The 22,427-nt window shown below is 36.8% G+C and overlaps 1 protein-coding gene across 2 annotated transcripts in view; it reads left to right on the forward strand.

Moving 5' to 3' along the window:
* Rbm46 (RNA binding motif protein 46) overlaps nucleotides 1-15,048 on the forward strand; it is a 36,597-nt gene extending 21,549 nt beyond the window's left edge. Inside the window, exon 4 of one of the 2 annotated variants that reach the window (XM_035452030.1) lies at nucleotides 14,849-15,048. In XM_035452030.1, the coding sequence (XP_035307921.1) occupies nucleotides 14,849-15,048 (200 nt within the window). Of the gene's footprint in view, nucleotides 1-9,676; nucleotides 9,733-14,848 lie in introns of those variants that run through there. The other variant, XM_035452031.1, reaches the window with a different exon arrangement.
* Nucleotides 15,049-22,427: the final 7,379 nt, after the last annotated feature.

Here is a 22,427-nt window from a genome sequence, read left to right on the forward strand (position 1 = left end):
CTTCCTGGTGACTAATTACTCAAATGTATGAGCCTGTGGGGCATTCTTATTTATGCCACCACATTCTACTCCCTGGTCCCCATAGATTTGTAGCCATATAGTGTAAAAAGTGGATTCTGTCCAACTTCATTGGTCCCCATAGTCTATTATAGTTTATTAAAACTGAGGCACTTGGCAATCTCTTAACTGTAAACCCCTGTAAAATCAAAATAAAAAAGCAGATCACACACTTCCAGCACATAATGGCACTGAATATACATAACCTTTCTAAAAGGGAGGAAAGGGAGCACAGTGAGGAAATTCTGGACCAAAGCAGACTGAAAAACATCAGGGCAAACTCTAGACTCTGCATCTCCATGCCTGATGTGTACTCTTCAGATTTCCAACTCTTTTTAGCTTTGTTGACTGCAACACACTTGTCCCTCTTGGGCTTGTTCTACACCCAGTCTGCAGCTTTCTGTGGCAGGTGTCCTATGACTCTGGGACATTTCTTGATAAATGATTAATGAAAGAGGACACCATCCCTGGGCTGGTGGTCCTAGCTTGTATAACAAAGCAGGCTGAGCAAGCTAGTAAGCAGCATTCCTCCATAGTCTTTGCTTCAGTCACTGCCCCGTGAGTTCTTTAAGATCTTTATTATAATAGAAACCAAACTCAATATAATTGGAACAAACTAAGTATAATTAACATTTAACACCATGAACATTTGCTTAAACTTTAGCAATAATAAATAATTGGCAGCTTTATATATTTGTGTGTATGAGAGAGAGAGAGGGAGGGAGGGGAGAGAGGGAGGGAGGGAGGGAGGGGCAGGAAGAATGTTTAAAGGGCCAGAGGAACAAAATATAGCTTATCTTTTTGCTGCATAGTAAAAAAATTAAAGGGAACACATTTAATGATTCTCATTTTTCGAAGAACGGTCAATTTCCTGTTTTTGAATGTCCTTTATCCTATTCTTGACTTTTTGACATTCCTTTTCTTTTTGCCAGTCTCTTGTCTTGATTACTGACTATTCTCTTTAAAATATTTCTCAAAATACACTCATTAAGCATTGAAACTTAACTTAAAAAAGAAATGACCCCAATAAATTCCGAATTTAAATTCTGTAAATAATACTTTTGTGCCTTATTGTTTTTGGATTTCCTGTAAGAATTATCATTATCTTTTTATGTTGAAAGCATTTATTTGTAAGTGGTGATTTCAATTTAAACTCCATTTCTCTGTTTGACTTGTTTTCATTGAAATTAAAGATTTAAACTAAATCACAAAACTCCAGTTGAGTAGATAGTAGGGGTGTTGCAGAGAGAAGATAGTTTCTGTATTTTATGGTGTTTCCATTCCACACCTGTACTCTAAATAACCATCAGAGTTTTAATAGTCTTTATAGTTTGGGATGTCTATTACTTCGTATTATCTAGGTTTGATAACCTGTTAGAATCAGTGGTTTTATATTTCATCACAGTATATTAAGAATATTTTTATATTAATGGAAGATGTCATACTACCCAGTATTTTTACTTTTATTTTTTACTTATTATTTACTACATGTAAATTAAGTATACAGACTGTTATCTTAGTGGCAAATGTGTGTAGTCTACTGCCCACTTGAAGCTGCTTATTGTGTTTTCCTCCAGACATTATCCTGTTTTCTTCCATAATTTAGCCATTCTTCTAGTTGGTTAATTCTGTATGTTTGTGAAATCTATACATTTTTATATACTTTGGTCTGCTTCTTTAACATTGTGATTCTGAATATGATCCATGTGGTATTTTGTAGCAGTTTTGTTCACTTGCTGTTACTTTATTCTTTATTTGAGACAGGATCTCATGTGTTCTAAGGATATCCACATTTCTATGGAGCCAAGGATGACATTGATCTTCCTGCTTCCATGTCCTTAAATGTTCAGATTTCAGGCATGGACCATTATAACTGGTTTATGTGCTGCCAAGGTTTGAACACAAGGCTTTATGCATGCTAGGCAAATAGTCTACCATCTGAGGCTCACCTCCGCCTATTTGCTGTTATGAACACAAGAATCCATTGAATTTTATAATCTGTTGTTTCTATTGATGTTGCCAGTTTTGGACTTTTGGGGTAATAATGCTATGGTGATTCTTGTACATAATACTTGTAGTGGTTATTTGCATCCAGCTTTGCTGAATATAGTATGGCTATGTTTTTAAAACTTCAGTGGTCTGTGATGAACAGTTTTCCAAAATGTTTTTTTCCAGTTTACACTTTGTTAGCAATATATGTGAATTTTAGTTCTGCAGTCTCATTCAGTGTGTGTGTGTGTGTGTGTGTGTGTGTGTGTGTGTGTGTGTGTGTGTGTGTGAGAGAGAGAGAGTGTGTGTGTGTATTTACTGGCAAATATTTTTGTAAGGATTATATGTTATTAAGCTATCATCTTGAGAAATATGTTTCTGAAGACTGTCCTTTAATCTAAAGCAGTGTTTCTCAACCTTCCTAATGCTGTGACACTTGAATACAATCCCTCATGTTGTGGTGACCCCCAACCATAACATTATTTTCATTGCTACTTTACTGCTGTAATTTTGATACTGTTATGAATTGTAATATAAGTATCTGATATGCAGGATATCTGATATGTAACCCCTGTGAAAGGGTCATTAGTCCTTCAAAGGGGTCATTACTCACAGGTTGAGAACTCCTGCCTTTTTCTGTCACATGTTTACATTTTGTAGGATATATATTTTATAATATCCCCTTTCACTGTATATCTTGAGAAAACAAGTTTTTAATTTTAATATAATTCCATCTATTATTCTTTTAAAGTTAGTGACATTTGTATCTTGTGTCAAATTGTGAATAATTGTCCTGTATCTTTTTGCTGTTATTGTTTTGGATTCAGGATTTCTAGCCCAAGCTGTCCTCATACTCCCTATGTACCAGAGGGCAGAGGGTGATGAACTTGGTTTTATATATGCAAAGCTAGCAATTTACCAAACTAAGCTCATCCTCAGCCCTCTTGTATTAACTTCTGTTACTATAAGCCTTTCTGCCAAAGCCAACTGAGCCCTGCCGCCATGTGGGCGCTTTCTGCCAGTCGCCCAAGGGCCCCAAATAACACAGAGGTTTATATTAGGTACAATGCTGTTGGCCAACGGCTAGGATTTCTTATCTGCTGGCTCAGTCTTAATTATCAACAATAATCATAAGACTTATCTTATGGAGGATGCAGGTGGGAATTCGTCCTGTCTTCCTGGGATCACATGGCAGCTCCGGAGCAGAGAGCAGGAGGAAGAGAGAGAGAGAGAGAGAGGGAGAGGGGGGGGAGAGAGAGAGAGAGAGAGAGAGAGAGAGAGAGAGAGAGAGAGAGAGAGAGAGAGAAATAGCGCAAGCAATTTCCTGCTTATATTCTGAGGCTGCATGCTCTGTCACTTCCTGCCTGGATCACAAGACTTGTCTTTACTACATTTCCCAGAATCCACCTCGACTTCTAGTCCCACCTATTTTGCTTTCCTATTGGCCAACAGTACTTTATTTATCAACCAATAAAACAAACATACATAGAAGGATGTCCCCCATCATAAAAAGGGTTTTAACTTTAGCATAGTAAAATATATAACAAAACAGTTATCAAGTAAGAACTATAGTTACAATATTTAGTTCATTAACATTTAGCAAGTTTTAAAGAAAATGTTCTGTCGTCTATCTTTGTGAATCTAAAGTCTTATATGTAACTTATCTTTCATAATAACTAAAGAAAACTATAACCATAACTATCTGTCTTCAACTCTATCAAAGACCACAGAAGGATAATAAATAAACTCTAGAACCAACAGAGACATCTTGCTGCCTGCACAGTCACCTAAAATTCCTCTGTAATGTTGGGGCATCCATCTTCAGCTTATAGGCCACAGTTTGTCTGGCAGACTTCTCCATTTCAGCAGGAACCCTTCAGGACTGTTCATCTTGTTTTGTAAGTTCAGCAGTCACTTTCTTGTGGGTCCTGCATGTCCAGTTTATGCAGCAACAAACAGTCCAGGCAAGAACAGTTTCTTGCCCAAATAGCTAATCTTGCCATGTTGAACGAAAACTCTATAAGGAGTTTCTTTGATGCCCATCTTCCTCTCAGATGTAATTGGTGTGCCAGGAGCAGTCTCATGAAAAACCCTAAACCATTTAAATGCCATAAATTCTGTAGGTCTTTGAAAGGTTTGAAGAATATCTACCTATCTCAAATACATCTTTGTATTATCTAGAAAACCTAACTAATCTAATTATAATTTTTGACTATTATAGGTGACTATATAATCTGTATTTAATTATGCATTACATTTTAAAAGATCTGTATAAACACAATACCTCAACAAGAGGATAAATATATGTATAACAAAATTAACCTTAAATTTGTATCAGTTAATGAAAATCCAAACCAATGCAAAGTATTCATTCCTATATCTTATTCCCCTTTTTTCCTTTAAAAAGAGATTGATCATTACCATTTATAACTAACCCTATTTAAATGAAAACAAACATTTATAAACAATATTTGGGAATTTGGGCATCGTTCATTCCAAGTTTCCTGATGGTTGGGGGCAATTTCCATACCATGGGGATCATGATAAAAATGCAGAAATCCTGGTTGTAGTCATCTATGAATGCATCATCTCAGCTGTTTTGGATCAGCTGGGCCACTGCTTCAGGGGGTCTTGCTTGGTCAAACCATATTAGTCTGGAAGGAATCCATAGCTTTCCATTTTCTGTGGAAACACAAGCAAAAACTACTTTCCCAAGTAAACTGTCCTTACATTTAAATTTTGAAGTCAAAGTATTTTTAAAATATGTAAGTTGGATTAATTTAGCAGCATTGATAATCAAATGTATTGTAGCAGCTGTTGCTCCTTCCTCGGCAATCAAACAATTTAAAGACAACAATATAATAGTATCCAGACTCTCTGTGTATTTTCCATCTTTACTTGGCTTTTCATTATCCTATTTCTTTTACTTTTATTTTTCCCTTTTATGAGACAGGGTTTCTCTGGAAATCCACCTGCCTTTGCTTCTGGAGTGCTGGGATTAAAGGCGTGTGCCACCACATCCAGCTACTCTATTTCTCCTTTTTTTTTTTTTTTAACACTTTATCCTGTTTCTTTTTCTCACACAAGCCTACGTTTATTTTTAAACACACTGTAAACCTTTAGAGGTTTTACTTTTTCCCTCTGAATCTATCTTTACTGTATATCTTTATCTTTTTCTGGCCACGAAGTCTTTTATCTGTTAAACAATACTGCTAAAATTAAAGTGGAGGCTGCTTTAGCCACTGTCTTTCCAAGATGGTGATGGTATGTTTACCACCAGCACTGAGAGCTGTGCTCATTGCCTTGGTCTATGCTATCATCAAGCAGCAAGCTGCCAGCTTGGAGATGGGGTCACTGCCGCTGCCAGCTGCATGGGGCATGAATCCATGATCCTGAGATCAAGAGTCCCATGCTCTACCTACTGAGCTAACCCAGCCTCTTAAAAAGAGCTGAGTCAGGAAACCTCTCTTAAAGGAGCCACGAGCCCCTGCTTGTCTCTGGCAAACAGAGACCACCCGAGAAAATGCTGCTACCAAGAAGTCATGCTTGTCTCTGTTCTTTTGCTTCTAAAATCCTTTTTTAAGCTTTAGTGAAGATTTTATGTGGAAGTTCGTAATCCCACTTCTGCCACCAAACTACTTTTAATGTATGTTTTTTGTATGTGCGTGGCATTTATGTGAGTGGGAATGAGAATGCTGTGCCCATGGAAGTCTTATGACAGCTTTCTGGAATTGTATAGTGTCTTCTGCATTGCTGAGATAAGGCTTTTGGTTGGTTCTTCTTTCTGCTAGCTATCTTGGGAGTTGCTTGGTCATGTCTAGTCTCTCCCTCCCATTTCCCCATATATGTGCCCTGGGATTACAGGAATTCGTGTTACTATATCCAGCTTTTGAAGGGTGTTTTGGGTATCTGAACTCAGGTCATCAGGTTAATTACCTAGCTAATGCTTTGCCCACTAAACCATCCTGCTATTCCATTTATTTACAATTATGGAAGACTGCCATTTCCTTATGACTATAGTGTCACACACGCCTAAATCAGTGGCATATGTGCTCACATGTACCATATGATGAACTAGTGTCACATTAGGATAAATCAGTGGCATATGTGTGCACATGTACTAAATGATGAACTAGGTAACATCAGTTTTTTTTAACATTAAAGGCAAAAGCATCTATCTGAAAACATTCAGATTTTGTGTGGATATACTGATGAAATTATTTCAGCTTTCTGTTTCATATATTTGGTTTTTGGAAGATTATTTTTGCTATGTTAACAGGTTTTATGATGTGCCTGAGAAATGTCTAGTGTTGTCTTCAAATACCCATTTCTCCTTTGCTTCTATCATTCTACTTACCCACCTATTGGAATTTACATTTTCATTCAGTATTTTCTACTCTTTTGTATGTTAAATCTTAGCATGCTGGTAAGAAACATTGATTTAGATTTCTCAGGTTTGGAGTTTTACTTTATTTTATTTACTTGTTTTGATCATTTTTTGCTTTGTAGCTTAAGTCTGATTCCTCAAAGCTGGGATTACAGACCTGTATCACCAGGCCTAGCTCAATTTAGGATTTCCAGTTTCTTCTAAAGAATTTAGCCTTTAAATTCCTGATTATATTAGGCATAGCTATTTTTATTTGTAACCAGTCATATTTATTAATGTGTTTGCCTATGTTCTGCATGCTTGTATGTGTGAGTATTCTCGATGTATTGATGTGTGGGTCTGCTCATTTTTATTATATGAACATGTATGTGTATGTGCATGTGATGGCCAAAGGTTGACATCTGGTCTTGCACTTCATTTGTCTCCTTTCTGTTAGCTTATTCTGAGGATCCTGTCTTCACTTTCTGAACACTGAGAATACATCCTTCCAGGCTCTGGTGTGGGTGCTAGGGACCTCAACTTCAACCCTCATTCTTGTGCTGTAAGCACTTTATTGCACTTTCTCCCCAGGCCCTATTGCTGCAAATTAATCATACAAGAAAAATGCCTTTCATCCTAAAATCATGATATAATACATGTATTTTATGTTCTTTGATTAAATCCAACCAGCATTACTCTCTTTACTCTTCAGCCATCCCACTGATCCCATTCCTTAATCCAAGCAGTGTCACTGCTTTTGTGGGGTTTTTGCTTTTAAATATAGAGTTTGCATATGAGAGAAGATGCAATATTTATCTTTCTGAGTTTATATCATATAGCAAGATCATCTCCATTCCAATGTATTATCTCATAGATGCCATATTTCAATTTAAAATATTTTTAAACATTGAATGTGCACATGTGTGCAAACACAGGTGCACAACAGCCAAAAGGAAGGAAGAAATCAGTTCTCCCTGTCCACTGTGTAGATCCCAGGAGTTGAACTCAGGTTGTCAGGTTCAGCGGTAAGCACTTTTACACACTGAGCTATCTTGGTATCCCCATAATCTCATTTCTATGTTTGAATAAAACTCCTTTGTGTGTATATGCCACATTTCCCTTATTTGGTCATCTGTTGCTGGGCAGGTTTCATTATGTTGGTTAATGTGACAGTTGCTGCAGTAAACATGGATGTACAGATATATCTGTGATGTACAGACATAGAACACCTTGTGTATATCCCAGGCGTTTGGTGCAGATCATGTGATCATCCTTAGTTTTTTCAGAATCTCCATACTGATTGATTAATTCACACCCCTACTAGCAATGACTAAGGATCCCTACACCCTTTAATTATTTACATTTCTGTAATGGCTACAGATACTGAACACCTTTTCATAAATTTATTGCCCATTTATATTTCTTTTGAGCACTGTCTCTTCAATTCATTTGTTGGTTGAATGATTTGGTCTTTTGATAACAAATTCTTTGAGTTCTCTGTATTTTGGATAATAATTCCCTGTCAGCTGAGTAGATGAGAAAGATTTTCTCTCATCTGTAAGGCTCTCTCTTCATTCACTGCTGCCATTCACTGTGCAGAGACTTTATTTGATTAATCTCAGTTGTCAGTTCTTGCTGTTGTGTCCCAAGCTATCCAGAAAGTCACTTCCTATCCTCATATCTTGACATGTATCCTCTGTAGTTTAGAAGTTTACTACATTACATGTTTGATCCATTTTAAGTTGATTTTTGTGCATCATGGAAGATACAGGGTTTAGTTTTATTCTATAACACAGATTCCCAGCTTCTTACCACTGTCTTTCCCCTGATGTTCACTAGTAAGAACCTCTGTCAAAAATGAGCTTACTTTAAGGTGTCCTCTGCTTTCTCCCTGGTCTTCATTATTTTAATACCCAGTTTGAAATTTTATTATCTAAATATCATAGGGACCTGTTATGTTAATTTTATATGCTCTAGTTTATTTTCTAATATACTGAATTTTATTGGATGCCAGATATTTCATATGAAAATTACAGAGAATTTGAATTCTAACATGATGTTACCTTTACTCAGAGAGGAGTTATTTCCTCATCACAAAGGTGTCAAAGGATTGAAAAGTCCAGATTGTCTTATTCCCAATGGGAAGTGAGATGCTTTCTAAGTTCAGTTTAGTGTACTGGTCAGTTCAGTTCACACTGCTGGTCTACTTGAGTTCAGTTCCTGAGTCAGGCTACTTGAGTTGAATTTTACCAGGGTTGATGTTGCCTTAACAGTAGCTCCTCCTCAGCTCCCAGATTGTTACCTCTGAGCTTCACTGATTTTTTCCATGTATTATAATTTCCCCTTGTTTGTCATCTCCCATTTGAGACTTAACCAGTCCTTACGAGGGACAAAGACAGTTCTCAAAGAAGATTGTACCTCTTTGAATTTTCATTGTATCTTAAGTTCATGATCCTACAATTTGTTATCCTCTTAGCTGTTGTCATTGTTTTTCAGATAGGTGTTCTGTGTTTAAAAACAAAATTGTTTAATACCTAGTTCATTATCTGGTGACAAGTTATTGTGACATTTTTATGCTGAATTTTTCTTTAAAGTATTATTTAAAATGCTACAGTACTTTTGGAGATCATCAGACTTGTTATACTTGTGCATACTTGTATGTAGTTGCATAGCATGGAGTTGGATATATATTCTTGATGGAAAGGTTCAAGGCATAAGAAGTGATGACAACTAAAATAGATGAATGTTACAGTGGAACTGTTTGGTTATAGTAGTTTCCTAGGAAAATTGACTTGTCAAGCAAGTTTTTGAAGTTTACCATTATTTTGGCCATCTGTCTCTTCTAAAGGCAGGAAATAAATGATACTTCATGTGTAAATAACTATACCTACAGAACATTTACTGAATTTGCTTAAATTTCTCTGCTTTTCTGAAATTATGCATCCTTACTTAATTTTTAAAATTCTTTATCTTAATAGTAGAGTATTTCCTGAATACTCTGATGAGTAAGAACTTAATTGACTTAGTTTTTTTTTTAAGATGATGTACTATCATGATTTTCATTTAGATATCAGAAGACTGTTCTCTGTTCATCTTTTCAGAGTCCAGAAATGATACCTGTTTGGCAATTGTTTCTTTTTCTCCATTTTTAAATTTACCAATCAGAAAGTTTTAAACTAAAGTTATCAAGGATTCCATGCACTTCCAAGATAGGGATAACACCAACCTAAAGACTCAATTCTTTTCTGTCTTCACTGCTTACAGACAGGGAACACAGTCTCTTCAGCCTGGACCTGTGTAGAAGAATTTGGAGAAAATAAGCAGGTAAGAAAACATCTCTTAGGAATATTGTGGTATATTTTGTTCTCAGAAAAACGGTTTTCAGCTAATCTCCTGTCATATGAGGAAATGCCTAGAATTGTATAATAAAACCCTCTGTGGTATTTTGCTTATAAGAGCTTATTAGCTATAGACTCATTAAGGAAAAAAATTTAAAAGTTAATTGGGTTTCCATATTTCAGATAATTTACAATGTTTGAACCTAACAATGTTCTGATATCTAAATTGAGCCACTAAGATTGTAAATAGTAGTTTAAATCAGATATAGTTAAGAGTGAATGCTACATTTCAGTTAGCTGGTCTTTCTCAAGCTTTAGAATGAGACTATTTTCTACATTATTAAAATAATATTTTGACTCTAAATTGTTTCCATAACAATTCACTGTGTGGTTTTCTCTCCAGGGCACAAGAAAGAGACCTGTAGGTGGGGGAGGGGTGCAGCTTGAAGGCAGTTTATGAATTGCTAAAACTCATTTTTTACATGTAATAATTCTGTGTCCTGAATTGGTTACTTCACCAAAATGTGCTTTAATTCAGCATTATCAAATGGAGCAGTGAGAGTACTTGCAACACTTATAGAAGGGTCTCCTTTGTAGCTGATCTAATATGGTCATTTTTGACATGTGCTAAGTGCTAGATAAACATTATCTGAGATTATTAATGTCTATGATAGAAATATGTTTATTATTCTTGACACTTAAATTTTAGACCCTAAATTTATCCTCACAGAATTTAGCAGAATGAGCTGTTAAACTTACAGATCTTAAATCTTACCTCAATTTCAAAGACACAGTGTTCTTTTAGAACTACCTCTTTTAACCCCATAGAGTTAAAGCTTGACTTAGAGTGATTGTGAGGACTGATTTACTGGCAAAAATGAAACCTGAGGAGAGTTGCTGTCTTCATCTAAGTCTAAGCCTTTTCTCTTCAGTCTGGCCCAGATACTTATCTGTGAGCTACAGTGTGGGGTCTGTTCTGACGCCTACACTTAGAGCTCCAGTCATGGTTCTCAACTTTGAGAGACTGCTGTCTAGCCAGTTGAGAAACTAGCATTAGAAAGAGTCTGTCATTATGATCTTTAGTGCACATGGAACAAATAGACATCTCACAATATAGTTTGGTCTTCTTGCTTCTTTAAAAGGAAAGCAGCTAGACTAATTTTATTGTCAGTGGGCACTTTTCTTTATATGTTGTCCTCCTTTTGTTTGTGTGCTAAGTTTTGGTCTCTAGAGGGATTTATTGTTGTTCATGTTTTCTTTTTATTTGCCAGTACTGGGGAGGTAGAGGCAAAGGGATCAGAATCAAGCTCATCCCTGGTACAAGTTAAAGGATAGTCTGGGATACATGAGACACTGGAAGGAAGGGAGAAAGATCTCTATTAGAATATTCTCATGGTTGATCTCGCCACCAATGCAAATAAGGAAATGTGGAGGGAGCTGCATGCTTTGAGAACAGAAGTTGTGAAAATAGATAGGTTCAAGTCACACCCAGGCAGGGTTAGAGAATAACACCATTGACTTGACCTTTGTTCTTCTGCTCTTTTGAAATGGAGAATTTTGGAGGCCTTTGGAGATGTTTTCTTTCAAATGCTCTGCTTAAGGTTTCTTAAAAGGATGGCCAGATGGAAACAATACCTTCCTAAGAGTCAGGAGATCTAAAATTTTTAACTTGTTGTATATCCATATATTCGTGGACCTATGAATCTGCCTTACCTAATCAACTGTCTTCTGTTTTTGTCATTCATATGAATTGGAGTCATTTGAATTAACACCTTGTAAAGTTTCAATCCATTCTGCACCTTCAGTTTGGAATTACATTAGTAAAAAGTTTATTAGCACCAATAGTTAAAAAACAAAATCAGTATTGATGAGCAAGAGGCTTAATATACCTACACAAAGATATTTACATATGTGATGTTTACATTATTAGTCATAGAAGAATCTAAATTAAAACCAAAGTGAAATACAGTATCACATTTATTGACATGGCTATAGCTAAAAATACTAGACCAGGTTTGGTGGTGCATACCTGTTATCACAACATTTGGGAGTCAGAAGTAGGAGGATGAGTGCAAATTTGAGGATAAACTTTTCTACAAGGTAAATTCCAGGCCAGCCAAAGCCATAGAAAGATGTAGTGGGAACCGTCCCCCCCCCCCACGTGTGTGTGTGTGTGTGTGTGTGTGTGTGTGTGTGTGTGTGTGTGTATGTATGTATGTATGTATGTATATATGCCAGCATGCTGGCATACAAACTGTTGTAGAAGATGTGGTGTGACCAACTGGCAACTTCATATTTTACTATTTGAATGCAGTGTGGTCACAGTAAAGAATTCTAGAGCATAATATCTCCCCAGCAACCCTATTCCCAAGAATTTACCACAAAGAAAAAGAAACACAAAAAGTTCATATAAGAACGAGCATAGAGCATATTTGTAAGAGATCAGTGTTAGAAAAGTTCACATATTCATCAATAGGTGATTGCATAAAAATCATGGTATATTCATGAAGCCGAGTAATACGTAACAATGAAATGGAAGATATTGCTTAAATAGATAACATGAATCTTAGAAAGTATATTAAATAAAAGAAGCTAGAATAGCAAATATTTTAAAAAATAACACAATCCAAAACTAGATGAATTAATCCATGGAGGTAGAAATCAGAAAGTGACTACAAATTGAAAAGAGACAGGTGATCTAGTGGATTTTTTTAAAACCATCTGTTTTGCATAAGCTTATATAAATAACTGTCAAAATTCAATAAATGAATACATAGAGTATGTGCCTTTTACTGTTTGTAAATTGTGCCTCAATTTTAAATATCAAGACAGCTGAATTACATAAAATATAAAATTTAAACTCTGAAATTGTCTATCATTCATAAAGGAGGAAAAAGGATGTACAGTACAGTTGGGTCTGAAACAGTGGGACTGAAGAGTTGAGAATGTACTTGAAGGGGAATAACTGGGGGAGGGTTGGGGCAAGTATGTACATGCTTGGAGTATTAACTCATTAGTTAATTTTTTCTTTTTCTGCTTTCTGTTTTCTATGATATATAAAATATATCTAAGGGAAATGCTCTACTCCTGGGCTTATTTAGCTATATATTTTTATTTTACATTTAATTTATTATCTTATTTGACATGTGTTCTATTTTCTAATTACCCAGATGTTTTTCTGATATGCTTAGACTCATAGTGGTTTTTAGAATAGCATTTATTTATGAAGCGCTTGTGAAATTTTAACAAATATCTAGCTAAATAAAGTCTTTCACTTGCCCAATTCTTGGAGTACTTTAGAGTTTTTCTCATTATCTTACATGAGTAATGTTATGAGTCAACTTCTAATTTTGGTTTTAATGTACTTTTCTTTAAAAAATGAGAATATAGTAGGTGATCCATGTTTGCATAAAGATTTATGGTAAAGGGCTGCCAGAAATGCTGTTTTACACTCATAGCCAGCTAGCTCTCCAGCTTGTTTTTCAGTCTTCCTCTGCTTTCTGAGTCCACATTTCATAAGTAGGCTCCACTAACTCTTGAATGGATGGAAACGCAAAGAAAGCTGGTATCTCCTTGAAAACATTTCCTGTCTGCTCAATTCACTTTTACTACATTAGTAAAATTTAAAGAGCTAGATGTATCTTTATGTGGCTACTAAGAGACTGTATTTGGATAACAGTCTTCAACAGGAAAGAATCAGGACTCTTATAGGGCAATTTATTCATCAATACATAGAACGTCTAATGTTTCAGTTTATATTCAATACTTTAACCCTTGGGTAAAGTAGATTCTTTAAAATAATTCTGATGTTAGAAAAGCAAATGGTTTCAAAGTAATTTCAAAATTTAAAATATCCAGAATATTTTGAACATTGTTTTGGACATTCCAAAACATTTCTTAAAATAAGCTGCTTTATTGATCATGTGGTACCATTCATAAAAATTAGTTTATAAAATTAATCTAATTAGAGTTTTACAATGCTAGCAATTAAAACTATTTACAACTGATTTTCATTTTTTATTTTTTCTTAAATAGGTCCTTTCTGATGTTGCTTGAGCTTATTCTCCTGCAGTTGGTCTCATTCCTGTTCGTTAAACATTAAGTCCCATGACAACATTAAGTTGATGCTCTTGTGTTATAGGCCTCATAGTGAATGATACTGGAGGGGGAAAGCTTGGCCTGTACATTCATTGACCTTATTCCATTTCTTCCATTCCATCAATACCACAACTTTTATACATGATCATTTTTACAGTTGCAGTCACCACTTTGACTTACACTAGACTAAAGAGCATAGTTGAGTTTTTGGAAAGTCAGGATCTACAAATTTGGTCAATAAAATACACACATACAGAATTACTATAATTAAGGAAGCAGGAAATTATTGGTACATAAGATGAATGTTTGTTTGAAATTACTATTTCAAATATAATTGTTTTAAAATTTGGTTAATTTTGGATATTTTTCTATACTATTAAGTTGATAATGGTTTTTGAAGTTCATTTGGTAGAGATGATTCATTTTTCCTGTTTTGTGGTACCAGTGAGATTCTAATGTTAAATTGATGTGTTTGGTTATATGAGTGTTTGTGCCAGCCTTTAAATAATGAAATTTTGGACAGTTAGTTTATACCAGAAGTCCAGGGGCAAATGTTTATGCTGGTTTGATGCCTAATATAGTTTCAAAAAAAGAAAAAGAAACTGATTTTGCTGTACTTTTTTTTTTTCTTCATGATATACTTGGTGTCAAAACAAAATTTAAAGAAGCTTTTTTGTTGATTAAAGAGAAATCAGAGGTTCTGTTTTTCTGCATTAGAAAGCAAAAAAAAAAAAAAAACCAAAAAAAAAAAAAACCCCAAGAATGCACTATAGTAAGACCTTTCAAGCAGTGCTGTCAGTTAAGGAAAGAGTCCTGACTTGATGTAACTGTTAGTGTTTGCACTGCAGTGATAGTAATCTACCATCATTACAGTATCATCAGGTGTTTAAATGTTAGAACATTATGTTAAAATGTGATTGTCGTCTGAATGTTTTGTCTCTTGAATTAAATTTGTGTCCATAAAGATGCGCAGCATAATTGTTCATGTATTTATTTACAGACTACAATTTCCGTCGCAGCTCAATAAATAGTCTTTCCCCTGTTAGTGCTACCCTCTCTTCTGGGACTCCCAGCGTGCTTCCTTATACTTCAAGGCCTTACTCTTATCCAAGTTATCCCTTGTCACCAACAATATCACTTGCTAATGGCAGCCATGTTGGACAACGACTATATATCTCCAATCAGGCCTCATTCTTCTGAAGAAAGTCTGGATACATTAGATAACATTTTCTTTGTATAAGGCATGAAAATTAAAAGTACTGTTGTATTTTTGAATTGGGTTTGCACATTTGACTTTAAAAACTGTATCTTAACATATTAAACATCAGCTATAATTCAGAATGACAAGAATGGTAGGATTTGCAGAGATGCATTTAAAAGTTATTCAGTGACAGCAAACTACTATTGTCTTTGTAAACTTGGGGGGTTTCTAATTCCTTAGTTTGAAGATTCCAGTAGTTTATGTTTTTTTGTATAACAACTTTGTAAAGCATCATTTCACAAATATTGAAGTACTTAGAGACAGTGTATGTACTAGACTAGATTACCAAGGATCGCTATCTGTAGTGGAGTTCAGAACAGTTATGTAACCAGAAGCATCTAAATATTATGTAGAAAGAAATGATGAGACAAAAGAGATTAAGATGCAAATTTTTGCAAGTTGTAATAAAAATCAGTTTACCATTGTGGTCCTTGAAAGTAACTAAATATTTTAGTTAATATTTGTTACACAAATAAATTACAATTTTGCTGTTAATATATTTAAGGTTTTTATAGTTATGATTCATTTATGTTTTGATATTCATTACATTGTTTTGGTAAGAAGTGTTAATGTTTTTTAAATGTTGAAATCATGTGTTGTTTAATTTTTATACTTCAAATTCTTCAACATTAAATATATGATGCTACTAATGTGTGCTTTGTTTTTTATTAGAATTCACACACACTGGTCTCCCAGTCATTAGTCTGAGGTCCATGAGTTCCCCCTTGTTCAGGTCAGCTGTTTCTGTGGTCTTGACTCCTTTGCTCTTCATTCCTCCCTCTTTGCGACTGGATTCCAGAAGGTCAGTTCAGTGTTTAGCTGTGGTATCTGCCTCTGCTTATATCAGCCACTGGATGAAGGCTCTAGGGTGACATATAAGGTCTCATTATGGGGTAGGGCATTTAAGGTAGCCTCTCCACTATTGCTTAACTTGCCAGTTGGTGTCATCCTTGTAGATCTCTGGAATTCTCCCTAGTGCCAGATCTCTCCTCAAATCTTTAATGGCTCCCTCTATTATATCTCTCATCCTGCTCTCCTCTATTCTTCCCTCATCCTTCCTCCTCTCCCCTCCTCTTCTCTCCCTCCCTTTCTCCCAGCTCCCTCTCCCCTTCCCCCATGTTCCCAATAGGCTCAGGAGATCCTATCCCCTTCCTCTTCTCCAGGGTACCATGCATGTCTCTCTTAGGGTGTTCCCTGTTTCCCAGCTTCTCTGGTGGTGTGGATTGTAGGCTGGCAATCCCCCGTTCCATATCTAAAATCTATGTATGAGTGAGTACATACAATGCTTGTCTTTTCGTGATTGTATTACCTTACTTAGGATGGTTCTTCTAGTGCCATGGATTTGCCTGTGAATTTCAAGATTCCATTGTTTTTTCCCTTTGACTAGTACTCCATTGTGTAAATATACCACATTTTCTCTATCAGTTGAGGCACATCTAGGTTGCTTCCAGGTTCTGGCTATTACAAATAATGCTGCTATGAACATAGTTGAACAGATGTCCTTGTTGTATGAATGTGCATATTTTGGGTATATGCCTAAGAGTAGACTCCTTTGTGTGGTAGACCGATTCCTATTTTCCTGAGGACTCACCATACACTGATTTCCAAAGTGGCTGTACAAGTTGGCACTCCCACCAGCAGTGGAGGAGTGTTCCCCTTTCTCAAAATCCTCTCCAGCATAAACTGTCATTGGTGTTTTTGATTTTAGCCATTCTGACAGGAGTAAGATGGTATCTCAGAATTGATTTGCATTTCCCTGATGGCTAAGATGTTGAGCACTTTCTTAAGTGTCTAACAGCCATTTTAGACTCCTCTATTGAGAATTCTGTATTTAGTTCTGTACCCAACTTTTTAATTGGATTATTTGGTGTTTTGGAGACTAGCTTCTTGAGTTCTTTATAAATATTGGAGATCAGCCCTCTGTCAGATGTGGGGTTGGTGAATATCTTTTCCCATTCTGTGGGCTGCCTTTTTGTCTTGTTAACTGTGTCCTTTGCCTTACAGAAGCCTCTCAGTGTCTGAATATCCATCCCCCCTGAACGTGGGTGTCAGTGAGGAGGACTCAGCAATATATGGGACCTCTGGTAGTAGACCAGTATTTATCCCTGGCATATCAATAGACTTTGGGAGCCCAGTCCATGTGGAGGGATGTTCTCTCAGCCTGGACACATGGGGGAGGACCTGCCCTGGCAATCCGCTATGGAGGGCCTCACCCTCCCTGGGTAGTGGAGAGGGAATGGGGTGGGGGATTTGTGGAGGGTGGGGGAGGAGGAGAGGGAGAGGGATCTGGGATTGATATGTGAAGCAGGCTTGCTTCTAATTTAAATAAAAATAAAATTCAATCAGGGAAGGGGAGTGTAACTCGGTGGTAGGAGGTTATAAGAAAAATCTCACACTCTCTCTCTCTCACATACACACACACACACACACACACACACACACACACACACACACACACACACACACACACACACACACACACACACACACACACACACACACACGTCTCTCATCTCTGAGAACAGTTTTACTTTCCAGATTAACAGTTTCAGGGTCTTAGGACCATGGCTTCATGAGATCAAAGTGTCAGATATTGTAAAGAGAGTTGTAAAATGAAGTAACATCATTTCCAAGTGCCTGTAGAAATGTTTTCTTGGTAGAGTCACAGAAATTTTCCCCTTTTACTTAATAATTAATGAATTCAGATCATTTTGACTTCATCAGTTTATTAGCACACATGGAGAATTCTAATGATGGTTTTCATAGTTGATATCAGACATTTTTAGATATCATTATTACCTACATATTAAAATAACAAGCGGTAGAGCCAGGATTTGCATATATAGAATTCAAAATAGTTGCAAATAATTTTCCTTTCAGCTTGATTTGATTTTTCTAGTGGAAAGTTGTAAGAAGAGTAAATGAATCTCAGTTTTTTTCAGTGCTAAAGAAGGCTTATTTACCCTGTAACATATGTGTTAGATTTTCTGATCTAAAAGAGTGTAGACATGAAACCAGCACTGCATATATTTGACAGCACAGCTGTCACATGTATGATAGGCTTTCGGATGAAAATCATCTATTCAGAAAACATGCAGTGAATGCTTCCAGCTGCTATGAGACTGACTACCCATGGGACACAGGTGACTCAGACTTTACACCAGAAAAAGAGACACATTTAGGTTTTCTTTTTTCCCCCACATTTAGTTTTTCACAGAAATACTTGGATTAGTCCAAATTATAAGTTACTATGAATTTTTACTTTAAGGAAGAAAAACTCGAAACAATTTAGAGATTTATTAACCAGATAAAATGTTTGAAGATCCATGGTGATGTAATGGTACGTGCATAAACTTTGATATCAAGTTTGACTACTATTTCTGCCAAAAACCTGTTCTTTGACCTTGAACAGTTTTTAATCTATTTGAGTCTAGCTGAAGGCTCCTGTGGTCTTTATAATAGTAAAGCTAAAACATTGGTAAGTGTAAGAAGTCACACAGTAGCTGATATTTTGAGGCTATATTTATACCAGTGTATTTTTTGCACATTTTAATCACTTCTCCCTTCAGTCACAATTGCAGCCACCATTGCATTTATGTGAAACACTTCCTTTGTGCAGTGGTATGGTAATCTTGTTCATATTGTATGAGACTTTACTTGACTAGTAAATATAACTAATCACATGCTGTCTTAATTTCTGTAGAGCAGGTTAATTATATATGCCCCAAATTAAGGCTTCCTTAATTGGTCACAAACTGTTGATATATCTTAGGCACTGTATAGCTCATTGGGCTAAGAAACAGTTCAAATGACAACCTTTGTGAAATATTGTATGCAGCTTTTTGCAAAGACCTATTGCTAAATTTTGGGCCTATTACTATGGAGCTGTGGGTCTTCAGAAAGATGGAAAACCCTAACTCTCAGAATTTGTTAGAGTGGGTAAGACTGTTTGTAGCAATGACTCAAAGTTTAGAAGTCACAATAAAAGGCTGTTAGCCAGTTTTAAAGGAGCCCATTGGGCAAGAAAGAATTATCGGTTATATTGGTATACAAATATTGACTATAATGTCACATTGAACAAAAAACTAATTCTCTAATTCACATGTCCCCTGAATATCTAAAATTCAACATATCTATAACTTAGGTAAGTCCATGTCTTATGTCCTAAGCTAATTAATTTTATAGCCACCAATACCAACATGATCTGTTAGAATTTTTGTTGTTGCTGTAATAAAATACCTGAAAAAACTTAAAAGGGGAATATATTTTTGACTCATGTTTTCAGAGCTTTCAGTGTAAATCCATGGTCACTGAGGTTCCTTTTTGGGTGGTGGGTAGAACAAAGTTGCTAATCTCAACAGCTGGAGTTTAAGGAGTGGGTCAGAGGAGGAGATAAGGGTATGAGGATAATTATCACTCAGTACCCAATAAAGGAAAGTACTATGGAGAAAAGAGTAAACAGTTGCTGCAGGCAGATCTGGTTAAGGCTCAGCTGGCTTCTGGGAATTTCACAGATTCCACCTATGTCATTTAAAATGATCCAACTGGCCAAATGAACTGTCCATTCCTGTTCAAGAAAACAGAAAGGAATCCAGCACCATCCCACACCCTATTAAAAGCTTTATGTAAACCCATACTCACAGGGCCAGAAGGTGCTGCTTCTCTGGACACCTCTTGCCCTGTGTTATGGGTGGGGCTCTGGCTATGAGCTATGTGATTATGCCCTGTCTTTGCTGCAGTAGATCTTGTATGTAGTAGAATGCAAACTTCTCATTCTATAATTCCTTCCTTGATAGAGAAATGGTGTCTTAGTGATGGTTTCTATTGCTGCACAAAACACCATGACTAAAAAGTAACTTGGGGAGGGAAGAGTTTCAGCTGACACTTCTACATCACAGTCCATCATCAAAGTAAGGGCTGGAAATCAAAGTAGGAACTGAGAAGGAAGATTGAAATAGAGGCCATGGGAGGAATGCTCTTACTGGCTTGCTCACATTGCTCAATATGCCTTTTTCAAAATACAACTCAGGACAACCTGACCAGGGGTTACTCTGATCCCCACTCCCATGCCATGGGCTGAGCCCACCATATCAATCATTAATCAAGAAAATATCCTATAGGCTTGCCCACAGGCCAGTCAGGGAGGGGGGCACTTTCCCAATTAAGGTTGCCTCTTCCCAACTGACTAACTTTTGTCAAGTTGAAAACTAGTCGGTATCAATGGCCTCACATGGAAGGGGAGCTAGCAGTCAACCCAACAATGGTTTAAAAAGAATGGGACCTTCACAGATACATCGGAGTGTCATATATCCATCTCTAAAGCTTTTTCTCCCCTGTTAATAGCTTGTACTCTCCTAAATTAGAAGACTGCAGAGTCAGCTCCTGAGCAACAAGACAGCATAACTCTCCTACCATCAGGCCTTCATATACCACTTGCCCAAGTCTTAAGTTCTAGATGTACTCTGAAGTTTCAACACAACCACATGGGCCTGATAATGCCAACTTTAGCATATCTTGGTAAGGAGCCAGAGAGGATGAATGAGACTGGGTTCCAAAGGACCTTAAGTGGCTAGTCTAACAGGTTAGTTTATAAGCACTCTTCTCAGTGATACACCAAGATTTAACACCAAGGTAAGGATCCCAGAAGATGGTGTGAATTTGCGATGAAGATGGCCCCTAGGTGTCAGTGCCAAGAAGAACTGCGCAAAACAGGTGGGTGGTAGGTGGCCAAGCCACAGGAAGCTGTGGGGTGGGTGTGCTGGGGCAGGGCAGTGCTAGCAGACACCTAAACTGCTGCTGCACTACACAGCCATTGCTGCATAGCCATTGCTTCACAGTGACTCTTAAATCTCTTAATTTGTTTCCCAGACACAAATAAGCTTGTAAGAATTAATATTAGGAAATCATCCCCTCTTCCCAGCTTTTCCCAAAATGTACAGAGGCTTAGTCCATTTTGAACTTACCATATATTTCTTCAAGACTAACTTCCAGCGTGTCTCTAAGCATATATCCTGGTGGGAACTGAGATCTCAGATTTGAAAGGCTGTGCTCTACTTTCATTCTGTTGCTGTGACAAACACGATGGCCAAAAGCCCCTCAGAGGAAAGGATGTGAAGTACTGCGGTCCAGACCACGTGAGGCTGTCTGAAAACTGGAGGGCCATTTTCCTTCTTCAACTTTGTCAGAATTCTGTCTTTATGTTTAGCTCAGATCTCAACTTCCCCGAAGTTCCCAATGATTTCAAATTGGAACTGATTTCTCAAATCATCATTTGTATGTGTTTTGCTATTTGACTAACTCTGGGTGGGTGAGGAGTCAGCTATGAACATGCAATCCCATCTCTGTTCAAAGCAGAAATCATCTTTCCCCAATTCTGGTTTTTGTTTGTTTTGTTTTAAAAAGGATCCCACTATGTAGCGCTGGCTTTCCTGGAACTCACTGTGTAGATCAGGCTAACTACAGACTCATAGATGTGCCTCGTGAGTGCTGGGATGAAAGGTGTCTACCACTACACCAGGCTTGCTTGCCAAATTTTTACCTTCTTTCACTAGGTACAACCCATAATGCCTAGAAAGTGTTTCAGAACAATTTAGTAATCAGAAAGTGACTCAAACCCCAAGGTAAGCATTTACTATGTGGTATACTTCAAAGCAAATTCAATTTCGCCAGGGGCTCCTGGGGCTCTGTGTACTCTGAGCACACTAGGATCATAAGCTCTTTCCAAGGCCTTATAGTAGGATGTACATGATGGTTCTATCCCCCCACACTGATCTTTCTCTTCCTATCTAATTTGAATAAAATTGGCTTTTGGCAAGATTTCTTCAACTTCAGTGAAACAAGACATAAAAACAAGTGACGTTTGAAAACAAACATAGCTGTTGGAAGTGACTGAATACATAGACCTTTTCTAGTAAAATGTAAAAAACTCCTATTAATAAAGGAAAACTGATTTGTGCTATATTTTCCATTACTAAGTGTACTCTTTAGGGTACAGAATGTGTTTTTCAGAAATACAAATCTCTTTCTTCCCTCCTTCCTATATTCCTGCCTGTAAGGAAAGTACTGGGAGATTTTTACAGAAGTCTTGGGTTTACATGGGTTAAGTTTCCAAGCATATTTGTGGGATTGTTGGTAAGTCATATGGTGAGTTGTAGAATATTTTCCTAGCAGGAGAAAACTCATATTTTACTTGATTGATTTTCTCTATCAGGTCCTATGCAGATGGAGAGGAGGAGAACAAAGTGTCTACCAGCTGCTGTGCCATACCCTGGGTTGTGTTCACAGCTGGACTGCATGCATATCAACTTTCTGGACTGCA

The sequence above is a fragment of the Cricetulus griseus genome (genome assembly GCF_003668045.3).
Source record: "Cricetulus griseus strain 17A/GY chromosome 1 unlocalized genomic scaffold, alternate assembly CriGri-PICRH-1.0 chr1_0, whole genome shotgun sequence".
Classification (NCBI taxonomy): domain Eukaryota; kingdom Metazoa; phylum Chordata; class Mammalia; order Rodentia; family Cricetidae; genus Cricetulus; species Cricetulus griseus.